This window comes from Pezoporus wallicus, unplaced genomic scaffold (assembly GCF_028554395.1).
Source record: "Pezoporus wallicus isolate ANWC-B61680 ecotype Strahan unplaced genomic scaffold, APGP_CSIRO_Pwel_v1 contig_5690, whole genome shotgun sequence".
NCBI lineage: Eukaryota > Metazoa > Chordata > Aves > Psittaciformes > Psittacidae > Pezoporus > Pezoporus wallicus.
In genome coordinates this window covers 124,119-139,387 of record NW_026642407.1, presented here as the reverse complement: position 1 = coordinate 139,387, position 15,269 = coordinate 124,119, and the positions used below count along the sequence as shown (strand labels likewise).

Below are 15,269 nucleotides of genomic sequence, written 5' to 3'. Positions count from 1 at the left end.
GAAGAAAAAGCTTACTGAAAGAAAAAGCAGTTTGGAAAAACAGATGCATCAAGAAAGACTGAGATAAGTGTGTTTGTACAGCTTAGAAATTGCAAATGGAGTTCAGAACAACTTTCCAATGTGCTGCTACAGAGAAGACTCTGGTGAATTTTTCTCAGCATTCTCTCAGGTAAGACAAAGAGCAATTAATTTGCAGTAAAGAAGATTTCAGTAAACACCAGAAAAAACAAACACTGGACTAATAAATATATTGCAAAAAAGTTGATGGCAATAAAGCCAAAAGAGAGAATACAAAGAGACATCTATGGGGGTGGTAGAATTTTCTTTAGTGGAACTTTTCAGGAGATGAGATAGCACATATCTGGAATGATTTAGGTATATAGTTACTTCCTTCTGTGAACCAGAGGGCTAGACAACCTCCAGAGATCTCTTCCAGCCCTGTACCACCTTGAATTTATTGAGGTTAAACAAAACAAACAAAAAAAGATCATGTTACCAAAAATTAGCATGGTACAAGCAACAGTCTAGAAAACAAGGTAAGACTAAATGACAGACAATGATGACAGCAGAGTTTAATTGTGCACGGCTGAGAAGGGGCTTATCTTTAGACATTTAAGGTGCAAGCAATCCGCGGGACATACATAGGTAAAAACGGGTTTAAATCAAAGATGACATGAAAGATAGAGATCTGAATAACCGTCTCTTCGGAAAGTAAACAGATTTCTTAATCTTCCCTATAGCCACACTCTTTACCTTCTTTCTCTGTCAGATTTCTCTCTCTGTTGCTTGAGCTTATTTTCTGTTCTCTCCTATACTTTACCTTTATATTCTCAACTTTTATTTCTTTACATTGACAGGAAATGGCTGAAAAAACAATCACTTTTCCTATCTGTTTCACCCATTATTTTCTTACTGGTTTGTTGGGATTTTTTGCCTGTCAAAATATTTATGGCAATATTTGTGATGGATCTAGCCCCAATACCTAGAAATGCAAAGTAAATCAAGCAAACAGAAGTCATAAGTCCTACATACCATCTCAATCACTATCTGATGTAGGTGTGTGAATCCAGAATATCTATTTACTGGATGTCATAAAAGAGGAGCCAATAAAGAAGAGGAAAAAAAGTTGTATGCATAAAATCTTCATGGTGATTCGTAAGCTGAGTAAGTGCTCACCTGAGCAACCATCAATGTTACTTGAAAAGTTTGTTAGTTTGTGTCAGAGAATCTGCACAGAAACAAACCAAACATTTTAGTAAAATGCACACCCTAACAATAGTATCCTTTATTTTCAGGACCAACATAAGGTGCACTGGATGTGTAAAAATTGCAATTACATGTGGCAAGGCATACCAAGATTTGGCCTGAGGAGTAATAAAATATAGCTCTGTTACACAAGAAATGCAGTTTTAGTAATATAAGCAAGAAGAAAGACAAACTAAAAAGGAGGGGGCCACCATTTCCTTTGCAACAACATATTTTAGTTCATATCATGTATATCCTCAATGGATTCAGGTTATAACAAGGGTGTTATTAAAGACTTACAGTTAATCTGATAAACAGTACAATGTATCATTTTGTAAAAACAATCTCCTGGGTTTTAGTCATTTATCAAATTAATCTTGCAGGGACTTCCTTTGGGTACAATGGATTCAGAATCTCATAGTCATAGTCCATCTGTATTTATCTGCAACAGATGCTTTTCAAACTGTTAACCCCTCCTGTTCTGGTTATAAAAACTTAGGGGTATAAACAAGAAGACAGTAACAATTTGGTTTTGAGGAGAAAAAAAATTTACTACTGCATAACTAAATTACAAGTAACCCTTTTAATGGTATGTTACAAAGTAATATGAAAGATTGACTGTATTTTGTACAAAACCTTAAGGCTCATGAACTTATTTTATGGTCTGTATGAATCCTGTATATAACATACTTCTACATTTAGCTTAGTATCTTAAGAATGCTTAAGAACAGCAGGCAACTTTGACTTAACGATGGAATGCATAAATGACCCAAGCACAAACATCTTTGGTTTTGGTAAAAGATGCATTAAAACGTTAGGAAGATTTTGGTTTAACTGATTGTGATTACAAAAATAAATACCTGCAATAAAATACATTTGTTCTGTAACCATGAAAGAGATTATGCGAAGGTCTGCATTACAGCAGCTTTCAAGTGACCTAAGCACCACAGTCTCACATCTTAGTGAAGTTAAAGCCTGCTGTGAGTTAGCCTTCATCTTACTGACCTTTCGATGCTCTTGGAGATTTGCTGCTGAGGAACATTTCTTATTGCACACTGAACACATCAGCTTCTTCCTAGAATTTCCTGAAACAGAAATAAACTACCACCAACATCTAAAAAAGGAAGTGCTAAGAACGAACCTGAATATTTCTACTGAGTCTGTGAGTTTTCACAGCTCATCTGACTGACATAAGATTTTTATGTTTGTATCTCATCTTCAAAGTGTTTCAAATCAGGAGTTCTCTGTGGGTGTTCAACAAACCAGTTAATGATGGAATGTAAACCAAGAAAACTAGAACAATAAAGAAAAACACCCTTCAAATACATGTTATCACACATCACCAATCCAATACGAAGAGCATAATTCACAACTAAGATCAACTCACTTTACAACTGAACAGTTGATTTCTTCCAGAAGTCAATTCAGGAGTTAGTGCAGCAGTGACAAAAAAAGTTCCCAAACTGAAGTCAAAACCACCATTTCTTATTTTATTCAAAAAGCATTAAGCATTCTACTATATAAAATAATATACCTTTAATAGACTTTAACTGAACAAGACAAGAAAATTGTATCATGAATTGAAACCTCTAAAACCTCATCTAAAATGTAAATTACAAAACAAGCTACAGGTCAGCTACTGCATGTATTTTCCTTCCCTTTTCACAGCTGTTTCAAAAGGTGACAGAGCATTTAATGGGGCTTATCTATTACTTACACTTTGAAATTCATTTTAGTAACCTCAAAGCTGTTTTATTACAAGACAAAGCCACCACAAACCTAATTCTTTGTTTAGAATTACATGCCCATGCAAGATATTTCCTAACTTATATAAACGAAGGTAAAAAGAATGGACATAGAATGGAAGAGGAGTCAAGCACAAAGTATGGATCAGAAACTAATTCATTAGATGACTTCCAGCTCAATTTCCAAGACTCTCAGTATCCTACATCTTTCCTCCTCCTGCTGTCCTAAGAAGTCCTATTATGCTGTTTCTTCTTACTACAACCAATTGGTTCAATACTTAAATTTGTAGTATAAAAAATCCCAACTTAATCTCAACATATGCTTTTGCTGTTCTAAAACTTATGACAAGTATTTACATATACTGATATACCCATAGATAAAGGAATACACTTCAACTTACAAGAAATTTATAAGACCTTTTCAGAGGAGAGGAAGGTGATAATATCTGTTCATAGCTTTGTCTAACAGGCAACACGCATAACAATCCTTTCTACTTTCCCTTGACTCCTGGTGACACACGGCAAGAAGGGGTTCTGTAAGAGTCCCTCAACAGCACTAGGTTATTTTACTTCCTGCACTGACACCAGATGTGATTTTTATGACTCCCCAGTGGTAAAATAAAAGCTCTGCTCATTGTGCAGGCAGAGCAAAAACATCCTTCAGGCATCTGCTCTCAGTCATGTCTGAAGTGATCATTCAAAAGAATTGTAGAATTTCTATACAACCACATAACTGGCCAAAGCTAAGCCTAAATATAATAATGCTCATGGATTAAAAAATACCTTACTGATACTGAAAAAAAGCGGATAACCTTTTGTAAGGAAGGTAATGGAATAGGTTTTTTACACTGGAAGTTTGGCAGAAAAGACGTTTTCAAGTAATGAAAATCTTACAAAGCATCTCAGTGCTGTCATCATCAACTAAAGACTGTTTTCTTTGCACTCTGGTAATTTGCTATCCCCACAGATACTGATCTTCCATTGATATTCAGAGGGGACATACAGAGAAAGCAGAATGCCAGAACTGAGATCTGCACTGTGGACCTGAGAGCAGTATTTTGCTCTTTTGCTCTTTCATGGAAACAGAGTGAAGTTTGATTGAAAAGTATTGATTCATAGTGGACAGATACAAAAATGCTAGGGCCTAAAGGGACTATTGGATTGCCTGGTCTGGCTTCCTGCACAACAGAGGCTACAGAATTTTATGCCATACCCACATCAAGCCTAATCATTTGTGAAGCATGACTTCCAGAAAGGCATCCCATTGTGTCCCAAAAATACCAAAAGATCAAGAACTCACCACTTCCTGTAGTAGCTTGTGCCAGTGGCTGATTTTCCTCACTACTATCTATTATTTGCCTTGTTTAAACTTCCCCAGATTTCTATTACATTTTCTGCAGTAGATTAATGATTCATCTGGTACAGAGTAATTTCTCCCTGGGGGAGGAACTCTTGCAATTAGTTACTTTTCAATTTTCTTTTTGAAACAAATGAATCCATTAAAAAAGAAACCAAAGACAATGTTTACTCTGATTTGAAAATTTTAGGCTAGTTACATGTTAAGAGAGTTTCTTCCAAAGAAATGTTAAATGTCTTACCACTGTGAACGTTTTCTTTATGTTTTTTCAGAGCATCCTTACTCTTGAACCTCTTTCCACAGCTATCTGCCTTGCATATGAACCTGGCATCCCCTCTGCATGCCTCCTTGTGCTGTTCGTAACTATATGGGATAACCAGTAAAAAAAAAACCGAAACAAAACAAAACAAAAAAGCAACACATCAAGCAGCATCTACAAAAAACAGACACACAGCAAGTACTCTGAGCTTAACGCATGCTGCACTGCAGAGTTATGAGGCCACCTCATGCATTACTTACAGCAAATAGAAAGGAAAGCATTTGACTTCTTTCACTGTTAGGATTCACAGAAACTAACAAGCTTGAAAGCTAACATGCAAAGGGAGGCCAGTAATGATATGACAGCAGTCCAGTAACTCAGACACAAAACCTCGATTCTGAGCTGAAGGAAATATTGCAAACAGAGCACTGAAAACTTCTTGAAGTGTCTCCTGGGCTGATACTCTCTGTGCACTGAAGTACACTAAGGAAAAATAAAAACAACAAAGTAAGGGGAACATTCTACAACTTACACAGGCTTGCAGTAGGTAAAAAAAAATACGGCTCTACAAGCACTCAAGTAGGTGAACCATCTCTTTCATATGTGAAGTCTCCTGGAACTTAGTGGGACTAATCAAATACATAAACAGCAAGAGTCAGGATCATACTGCTGTATCCTCATGCAGATCATTCTTACTTCACATGTTGTAAATATTTACTTAACTAGCTATACAGCACAAATCCAACTTCCACTATAGATGAGAAGGAACAAGTCTAAGTTCAAGAGAAACTGTTTAACTGCCTCCATCAAATACTTCTTTGCTACACAATTTTTTTTATTTCCATGAAAGAACACAGAGCTCAAGTAGAGCTGCCAGTTCTGGGAATGTTTACATTATTCAGATGTAAGGAAGACCAATATATTACAAGAGCAGCCTTAAGTACATTCTATGCAATATAAGTCTGGTTGTTTCAATGCAAGATAAATTAAATGTACTATCCATAATCACTTAAGCATTTAAGGTACTATCTGTAATTAAATGTATAAGTAATAGATCTATTTAAATGCAAGCAGAAAAATATATATACAAAAGACAAACAGTTATGGTTTTGTACAAAAGTGTAACTGTAACATATGTTAGTGACAAAATTGCATATTTACACTATCAAGGACAGTAAAGATGTGCTTTTAAATCTCACGTCTTTCATGTTTCAAATTTTTTTCAATCACCCAAATAATTAAGCAAATATGAAGCACTGTTTTCCCCTTTTTTTTTGTGCTTCTAGATCACCATCTACTTTCTTTTAAATTGTTTCTTAGTTCTGTAATGACATCCACAGCTTAAAAATTACATCTCCTAAACTACTAACTAGTGATTAAGCCAAGAGAAATAAATGACAATGAAACTGATTTAAGTAATCCCTGAAAAAAAACCACTCCTGATTTTACTTACTGTCTTTGTAAAGCTTGTTTCACAGGGAATTTCTTTCCACAGTTTCGGCACTTAAATTCCTTTTCCTCACTGGGTTTTTGGTGCAAAGTCTGAAGATGTTCAGCTAGAATCTCCTGGCTAGCAAAACTGGATTCACAGTTTGGGCATGCATGCTCTTCTTTACAGGTGAGGGGATCTGCATGATTGGAAGCAAAACCAGTAAAGGAATAGTTTTCAAGGACTATTTGGTTACATTATATGCAAAATGGAATCACAAAATTCACAAAAGATATTTGTCTCTGAATAGATCATAGCCTATCTTGAGTGGATTACCACCAACATAATTGCAAATGGACGCAAAGTATTAAGTTGGGTGTGATTTAGGCTGCTAGACTAAATTACTCACCCAGATTGTTTCTACTTTGGTAAAGATGCCGAGAACTCACCAGACAGCTCACCTTTTCTTAGACATTTTACCTTAGGACTGGCTGAAGAGTTTTATGAGAAGTTTTATTGCTCTCCCATCTAATAAAAGGGACACTACCCCTCTTAGAGCAAAAGCTTAACTTCCATAAACTTACACGTCAGGTGAAATGAATTCTGTCTTTAGTTCCAAAATTAATGTTAGCTTCTCATGAAATCTAGGCTCACTCACTCACTAATTCACAGGACTGGCTGCTTCCTATTAGGCAACGAAAAGAACCTCAATTCAAATCAAAATCATAGAATCACAGAATCATAGAATAGTTAGGGTTGGAAAGGACCCTAAGATCATCAAGTTCCAAGCCCCCTGCCATAGGCAGGGACACCTCACACTAAACCACATCACCCAAGGCCTCGTCCAACCTGGTCTTGAACACTGCCAGGGATGGAGCATTCACAACCTCCCTGGGCAACCTATTCCAGTGCCTCACCACCCTAACAGGAAAGAATTTCCTCCTTATATCCAATCTAAACTTCCCCTGTTTAAATTTTAACCATTACCCCATGTCCTATCACTACAGTCCCTAATGAAGAGTCCCTCCCCAGCATCCCTATACGCCCCCTTCAGATACTGGAAGGCTGCTATGAGGTCTCCATGCAGCCTTCTCCTCTCCAGGCTGAACAGCCCCAACTTTCTAAGTCTATCTTCATACAGGAGGTGCTCCAGTTCCCTGATCATCCTCGTGGTCTGGACTTGTTCCAACAGTTTCATGTCCTTTCTATGTTGAGGACACCAGAACTGCACACAATACTCCAGGTGAGGTCTCACAAGAGCAGAGTAGAGGGGACAAGAGCAGAGTAAAGGGGAAAATAGACAGATAAAAGTCATACAAGAGCTCAGATTAAACCTGGCAAGCCTTCCAGTTCCCCAATCCTATGCAATTAGCATTCTCTTTCTTCTTTTAAGCTCCCAAGTTACCCTTTTCTAAAATATTGCTCACTTGCAACTTTTTCACCAGCTGGTTGCACTTCTTTGTTGTTGCCACTGCCTTCATCTTCCTGGGTAACAGTTACTTCTTCTTCCTCCTCCTCCTCTTCTTCCATGTCACTGTCCAAGTATCCAATCAGAAGTTCTGTGTCTGTTTCAATATCTTCCACAGCCAGATAGAAAATATTTTCCCCTTCCTGTGGCAAATAGTAAGTAGAAGCAATAAATAATTACGTCAGAAAAAGTAAATTCTAGAGACAAGTATGGGACCCTGAACTAATATTAGCCTTCAACTATGGAAGGGATGGCTCAATTCCTCAGGGAACACAACGCTAGAACTGCCTTTCTAGGACTTCTTTCCCAGGGTGGCTGCATGGTTAAGCATCCTTGTATTCTGGAAATATCCCCCTGCCTCACCTGTGAGGCTTTTCTAATAGGTACCATAGCTTACACCAAGGTGAAGGTGGTATTAAAGTCCTCCTCTCCTAACACACTCTGCCTGACAAGAACTTTGAAGTTTGAAACATTTGAGTATTAGAAAAATAACCCAATTTAAATAACCAATACAGCTTTAGCTCCATTTGCTGCTGGCTGCATAAATTATATTTCAGTAGCATGTTCACATACTTTTGTTTACTTTGTCTCTCTTTCCTTTAAGATTCCCAGCCTTTTTCATGAAGAGGTTTCCATCCCTGGTCAATTATCTTCACTATCAAGTTAGCAGGAACATCTGTAAAATGCACTTTAAACCACTAGATCAAAACCCTCTGCTGGTTTAAATCAGTGTAGATTCAGAGATCCACAGAAGGCCAAAGATCCAGCCCAGATTCTGTACAAGAGGACAAGCTATGTACTGATAAGCTCCAAAACCTTCACCCCAATGAATAAACAAGCTTCCAAATAGATACATAAGCTAATAACTTTGGTCTTTGACTATTTAAAGTTACCAAGGTTGGCAGAGGGGCTGAGTGAGGAACATGAGAGGGGCTTCTACAACAAAACTGTCTCCCTCCTAAACTGCTGCTTTTTTTCCTTCCCATATGCGAACCAAATCCTCTAGAATCTACCCAAAGTACCAAGGGAGACTCGTTTTCATGCAATTAAGGTTTCAAAGTTCTACCATAAATCGTAGTGTTTCTCTGATTAGCATCCAGAAAAGTTATCTGACACTTCTTTACATTATATCTAGCCATATATTTTGCAACAAGCTTCCTAGCACAAGGACACGATAATGATTTTTAATTTTTGCAATACTCTAAGATTAGTTTAAATTGTTAACAGGGATGTAGTATTTCTCAAGCTTTAGAAGGTTTGTTGTATACTACACAAGATATTGTCACACAAGAGTGAAACCTATTTAATTCAACAGACTTGATACAGCTGCTGCTTTGAAGGACTCACCACTCCTCTGTCCTTATCTCAACAGCAGCTTTTGAAAAAAAAACAAATTATGCATATTTTTTTCAAGATATATTCTTCAGTCCACATATCTACTGGCATGCCACCCTAACTTCTGCATACACCCAAGAGTTGCTGGTTTTCATATGCCTCTGTCAAGTTGCACAGCCCCCTTATTTTGCTACAGTCTAAACTCAAACCATGTAGTGAAACTCTTGACACGAGGAAAAATAAAAGGTCTTTCTACACTCGGTCTCCACTTAGACAGGATAAAACTGCTGGGGTAAACCTCCAGTACATCACTGTTTAGGACAACCTTATGCTAAAAGCAAGGCAACCTTATAAATGGAAGCATGCACCTATTAATGGCTTGCCAAAGGGAGGAAATAAATAAATAAATAGAAGAAAAAGCCACATATCCCAGGCAAAAATTAAACCCCAAACTTACACCTTTCAATTAAGTCATCCTACACCACACAGTAAATCTAGAAAAACAGCAACCAGAATTATTCAGATTAACCTTGACCAAGTGTAAGAACCCCAACAACCAAGCTGTTATCAATACTGTTACATCCTCACCATCTCTGCGCTTGAGTTATGTGCATCCAGGGCTTACTTTATAGCTCATGCCTAAGAACAGACTGGTTCTTTCCCATTTGCATACTTTTGGTTAGTAAAGAGAGTAATAGTAAAGAGAGTAATGGAAGAAGGACCAGGGACTCTCAATGCTTGAGTGCTCTTGGTTGCATTCACATTGAAAAGAAACTAGCTCTGGTGCCAGGCCACACTAAAACACAGCTCAAACTCATTTCTCCTCCAAGGCTAATTTGTCTGGGTGTTCCAGACAAACAAATGCTAGTAGTCAGGTATTCAGAGCACTAATTAATCCAGATACACTCACACTGTAGTAGCTCCCCAAGGCAGCATTTTCAGTGAAATCAATGGAGTATCTCCAGAAACCACAAACGAATTTAAGTCTCTCTCCACCCACCAGCAGCTCCTGAATGAAGCACATTTACCTACATGCATGCAGAGACACTGAATGTAGCAAGAAATCTTTTAAATAACTCTAATAATCCTCCCATTTCTAAGAACTCAACTGCAGTTGTTCCCCCTGTCTACCTACTTAGGCCATGCTGGTTGTTTCACTAGTTGTTTTGCTATCTGCAGCAAGCCACAATGAGAGAAAACTCCAAGTGCTGGTCATGATGGCATCACAACCTCCCTTCATGCTTTTCTTGGTTTATTGTTCCACTTTGATTCTCTCACCCTCTGCCTTAACAGTCATCTTCTAAGCTCTGAGCCACACTGACCTGCCCAGCAAATGGTTTTCTTGTTCCAACAGCTCTGCTAGCCCATTTTTGCTCCACTACGGGTATATCTCACTCAGGTTCTTGGCTTTTCCATAGTTTCACACCTTCACATGTGCTTTGTAAGAGGGAATACTTAAAGGGAACATGGTCCAGTGTCCTGAGTTCAGCAGTAGCAGTCATTTTTCTCCTTTGTAGCTGGTGCAGTGCTGTGTTTTGACTTTCAGCCTGATGTTTTTGGTTTGGCCAAGGACTTTGTGAGCCTCATGCTCTGCCAGGGAGGAGGGGAAGCCAGGAGGAAGCAGAGACAGGACACCTGATCCAAACTGACCAAAGAGGTATTCCATACCACAACATGTCATGCCCAGGATGTAACTGGGAGTTACCCAGAAGGGCTGGGACTGCGCGGTTGGACGAGGTATCGGTCAGTACTTGGTCAGGCTGGGAAGGAGAGTTATCGGTCGGCTGGTGGTGAGATGTTGTATTCTCCTCCCTTGTTATTTCCTTTATCATTATTATTATTGGTGGTAGCAGTAGTGATTTGTGTTATACCTTAGTTACTAAACTGTTCTTATCTCAACCTGTGGGAGTTGCATTCTTTTGATTCTCCTCCCCATTCCTCTGGGAGTGGGAAAGGGGAGAGCCTGGGGGGGGGGGGGGGGGGGCCTCGGTTGCTTCCAGCCCAGCACCACTCACTGGGAGTCAGTGAACAAGCTGTCTGGCTAGAATTTAAACCAAAACAGCCAGGAACCATTCACAACCTTTCACACTTCCATCCAAAAGTGTAAGACATATGTCATCACTCCTGAAAGCTGAAAACACAGGAAAAGGAGGAAGCAGACAGTCTTTTGTTACTTTAGAAAGAGTAGGGCTTGCCCATCCTCCAGAGCTTGACCAGCTTGCTCCAACCCAGCCTTCCTAATCCTTACCAAGTTTCCCCTGATCTTTGCCTGCAGCTCCAGGGTGTCAGGCTGCCCAGAGTAAAACCAACCTCAGCAATGTCTGTGAGGGCAGAAACCTCAATCCAGGAAATATGTAGCTACTGTTAGAGTGATTGGAAATGTTCTCAGAGCAGACCAAGAAGATCCTTGGAGTATTTGGAAACTGGAAAGAAAACTAGTGGGAAAGATAATTAGTTGGCATCAGCATTAGTGGGTATAAACAAAAAAAATCATTATTTTCCCTTCATGTTTTTGTTAGTTCATACAAAGTCTTCTAGAAATTCGCAAAGGGCCAGCTCTGAAGCACACAACCAGCATGAAGTTCTTAAGCATTCATCGAACAGACTTAGGACAAGCAAGAGAAGCCCCTGTTCTACCACAGTGCTTTATTTTCACATTTTATAGGCTATCATATCATTACTCTCAGTCAAATATTCTCAAGGAAACAATTTCTAACTTGTGAGATTCCCTGATAAAGATTCATTTTAAAGAGTAAACAGCAGAACTGAGACAGAAAATTCAAACACTTGTTTAAAAATTTAGGCAACATCACAACAGTCTTCATGAAACACATATGTCTGGAGAAAAATTGCATTTCACAAAGGTAATTGTAATGTGCTAGTTAAGACACAAAGCCTCCACCCATCTCTAACTATTCTATTTTCTCCTCTTAGTAGATTAGCCCTTTTTATAAATATGCAGACATATTTTACTTGATTCAGTTAGTTTAAGATTAGGAATTTTTACGTTTGCTACAAACTATTTTTCACAGCCACGTTAAAATGAGTAATGCTAATGAAACTAGAACAACTTTATTGATGTAATTCATAACTTCTTGCTCTTTGTAAAATATAATTTTATCATCTTGGTGGCAAGCAGGCAACTCTCAATTCAAATTAAAAGGTATCGCTAGTGGAAACATTCCACCAATGTTTTTACCCACTTCTTTTTTTTTTCATAAAACAAAGTGCTGTTGCACCAAGAGGCCTTAAATCTGCTTATCATTAATGGAAAAGATTGTGGAATTAAAATAATGAAGCATTTGTGGGTTAGGTTTGGATTTTTTTTTTCTCCTAAAGGAGTAAGCTTTGGGATTTGCATTACCATTTACTGAATGAGATCAAACCCTGCAAAGAAATACACCCATACACAGCTTTTTTCAACACAAGTAGTACCTATTCTTGTTATATGCAATTAAATACTTACAAGTACATACATATCTCTACAGCTTCAAGGTCAGTCGCATGGAATACACAAGTTATTTTGGCAGCTGATTACTGACAATACTAAAAAACACCCTATGAGATAAATTTTTTGTTTGTTCTCCTAAGTTTTCCTTCCCCATCCTTTTCACAATTTTGTACATGCTGATTGTGTTTATTCTATTTTTCTCTGTAATTTTTCTAAATATTTTTCTGTGGAAGCTTTCACAGGACTAACATTCTTGCCACTCTTTTTCCTTTTTCAATTATCCTTTAACTCCAGTATGATCCTTTTAAAAGGCATGCAAAATGCACTAAGCACACTCTAAGCAAGGTACAATGTTACGTGATACAGTACAACAGTCTCTTTTCATTTCTTTATTTAAATAATTGTTTTCATTACCAAAAAAAAAACACTGGTTTGCACTGGATATTCCATTATGGCTTCTATTGAGAAACTCAGGTCATTTTACTGACTGCTTTATTTAAAATATAATAATGAACATTAGTTGTTCACACTGTTTAAAAATTTAGGCAACATCTTGTGAACCTTACTTTGCATTTGCTAACATTGACTGTACTTGCTATCACACTGCCTGTGTGCTGATGCCATACTAACCCCTGGGATTTCTCATGTCTGAGGGCCTCTCATTATCTGGTACTATAACAAATCTTTTGATAGATCATGGTATACCTGAGTGACCAAAATGAAGGAAAACATACAGAAATAACTGCATAAGCAGCGGTCGTACTGCAGTTATTAACCACTGATTTGTCACAGACATCAGGAAAAGCACAATAAAGCAGTCAGTCATTGCTGACAAGTTTTTGCTGAATGAATGACGAACACTTTTTCTTATCTGTTACTCAAAATTCAACTGTAGCCTAGATGTTAAGACCTAAAGAGGTCTGACCCAAAGTCAACCTAGAGTACAGGCTCAGAGAAAAAGCGGATGACAAAGCTGTTCAACAGCGACCTAAAATAGGAACAGCAACAAGGTCCAAGAAAACAGTGTAGGCAGCAAAACTGTGGTCATACTCAGCCATCAATCTGTGATGGAATGTCACAGACTGACATTCAGTAATACTAGAGCTTTGGAAAGTAGGAGGCACAAATCAAGCAATGGTTGGCAGATAAGCACATAGGTTTTCCAATGCAGTACACTGCTAACAGTAGCATTCAACTGTGATAACGGAAGAAAAGCCAGGCAGAAGAGGCATAGTAGGAAATACAACAGTGGAATGGAAATCACAGGAAAGCTCACAGCTGGAACAGGAACAGAAGCTGATACTAGGTCTGCAGGGTAATTGGCAGCACCCACCTCACTGGGCAGTGCTTGCTTAAGATCCAAATAAGCAAACCAGTCCCTCTGGTGAGCAGCAGGTTTAAGCAGTTGGACAGGTCATCAACACAGAAACTGAAATTCCAAGTCCCGCTGAGTACAAATAGAGAGGAAGGGGCAGGGCAAAGAACAGCAATAATGCAACTTTTACAGAACTACATGCTAGGGCTTCACTAGCGCTTTTTCCAAGGACCCCTTTGGTGCTTTATTCTATCAATCTTATTTATGGCATTATATTCAAGCATAAGAGCTCACTTCTGAAAAGAAAGGTAGGAAAAGGAAAGCAGTTTGCTACTTTTCTTAAATCTTGCGATTTTACTGCAGGAGATAAAGACCAAAGAGGAGATCAAATTAGTAAATCAATTCCACAAAGCAAATAGTAGGAATTCACCACACATACCTGGATGGCTGCCAGGTTCTTCTGCTCCTGTGATGGAGCCTCATGGACAAACCGCAGCCAATTAGAATGGCGTGGATTGCTTGCATCCAGGATATAAAGGACTTCACCTTTACTCCCACGAACCTGAAACATAAAAACAAACAAAATTAAAATCAAGCAAAATTTAAATTGTTTAACCAAACACACACAAACATCCAATGCTTGTGTTCAGTAAGTGAATCTTGCATTCACAGCTGTGGTGCACAGTCAAGTTCTCCTCTAAGCATATTCCTTCACCTCAGAATCAGGGGGATGACTCAAATCTGGCAACTCATGTCAGCTTCCTTTGTTGAGCTCCACTCTCTTTTATCCAGCCATTCTTTTAGTGAACAAGTATTATAACTGACTTCTGGGTCTCCCTAATCTGACTGTATGGTCACTGGTGCTCATGTTCTTTCCTCTCTCCTCCAACTCCTCTTTTTCTCTATGATCTTGCCAGAAACAAATACAACTGGAGAGGTCCTTTCCATTCCATCCCTATGATCACTTTTCCAGTTCTCCTTTCCGAGTTCTACTCCTTCATGTGTTCTGATGCCAGCATTTTAATCTTACAGTCTACCAAATTATTCTTATACTTTCCTGTCTTTTATCAGTCTGTCTTCACTTCCTCCAAATTATAGTTTTAAGTTCTCCTGTCTCCAGTTCCTCACAACTTAGTATTATTGTCCTACTTTCCTTCTCCCACACACTGTCCAAGAGTGGACCATTTTCTTCTGTAACTTATACATGTCCTGTAACTCACTCCTCACCACACTTTGCAGTGTTTCTCTTTTGCGGAAACTACAGACAAGGCCATCAGTAACTTCCTTTTGGACAAAAGAGATAGGACATTCTCTAACCCTGCATTGTTCCAACTGCCATTTTAGTTCCAATATCAAGGAGTTAAGGCTTTTTTTTATGAGCTTCAGTATTCCTGCAATCACCCACATCTATTCAATAATATTTCTTCACCCTTCACTTTTTTCATACTTGATATTCTTCTAGACTCACTTGTCCTTTGCTCATTACATTCTAACAGATCCTGTTAATCCTCTGCAGCAATTCCTAAATCCATCTATTTCTGTCTACGTTCATATTTCTAGAAGCATCTCAACTTAACTGACACTCATTGCAGAGTATGTCCATATATGAATTCAACTTCTCCACTATCTTCGTTGCTTCCCTCTTCTGTAATCTTACCAGTTACT

General features: G+C 38.4%; 1 protein-coding gene across 5 annotated transcripts in view; it reads right to left on the bottom strand.

The window, feature by feature from the left end:
* The window catches only part of PRDM5 (PR/SET domain 5), a 93,020-nt gene that overhangs the window by 50,265 nt on the left and 27,486 nt on the right, over positions 1-15,269 (bottom strand). For all 5 annotated transcript variants that reach the window (XR_008974999.1, XR_008975000.1, XM_057429905.1 and 2 more), the window contains exons 3-8: positions 14,044-14,166; positions 7,463-7,646; positions 6,060-6,234; positions 4,997-5,089; positions 4,589-4,710; positions 2,251-2,330 (exon numbers count right to left, since the gene is read on the bottom strand). Coding sequence is in view for 3 of the 5 variants with exons in the window: in XM_057429905.1 (XP_057285888.1) it covers positions 2,251-2,330; positions 4,589-4,710; positions 4,997-5,089; positions 6,060-6,234; positions 7,463-7,646; positions 14,044-14,166 (777 nt within the window). In the remaining 2 variants the exon portion in view is untranslated. The remainder of the gene's footprint in view (positions 1-2,250; positions 2,331-4,588; positions 4,711-4,996; positions 5,090-6,059; positions 6,235-7,462; positions 7,647-14,043; positions 14,167-15,269) is intronic.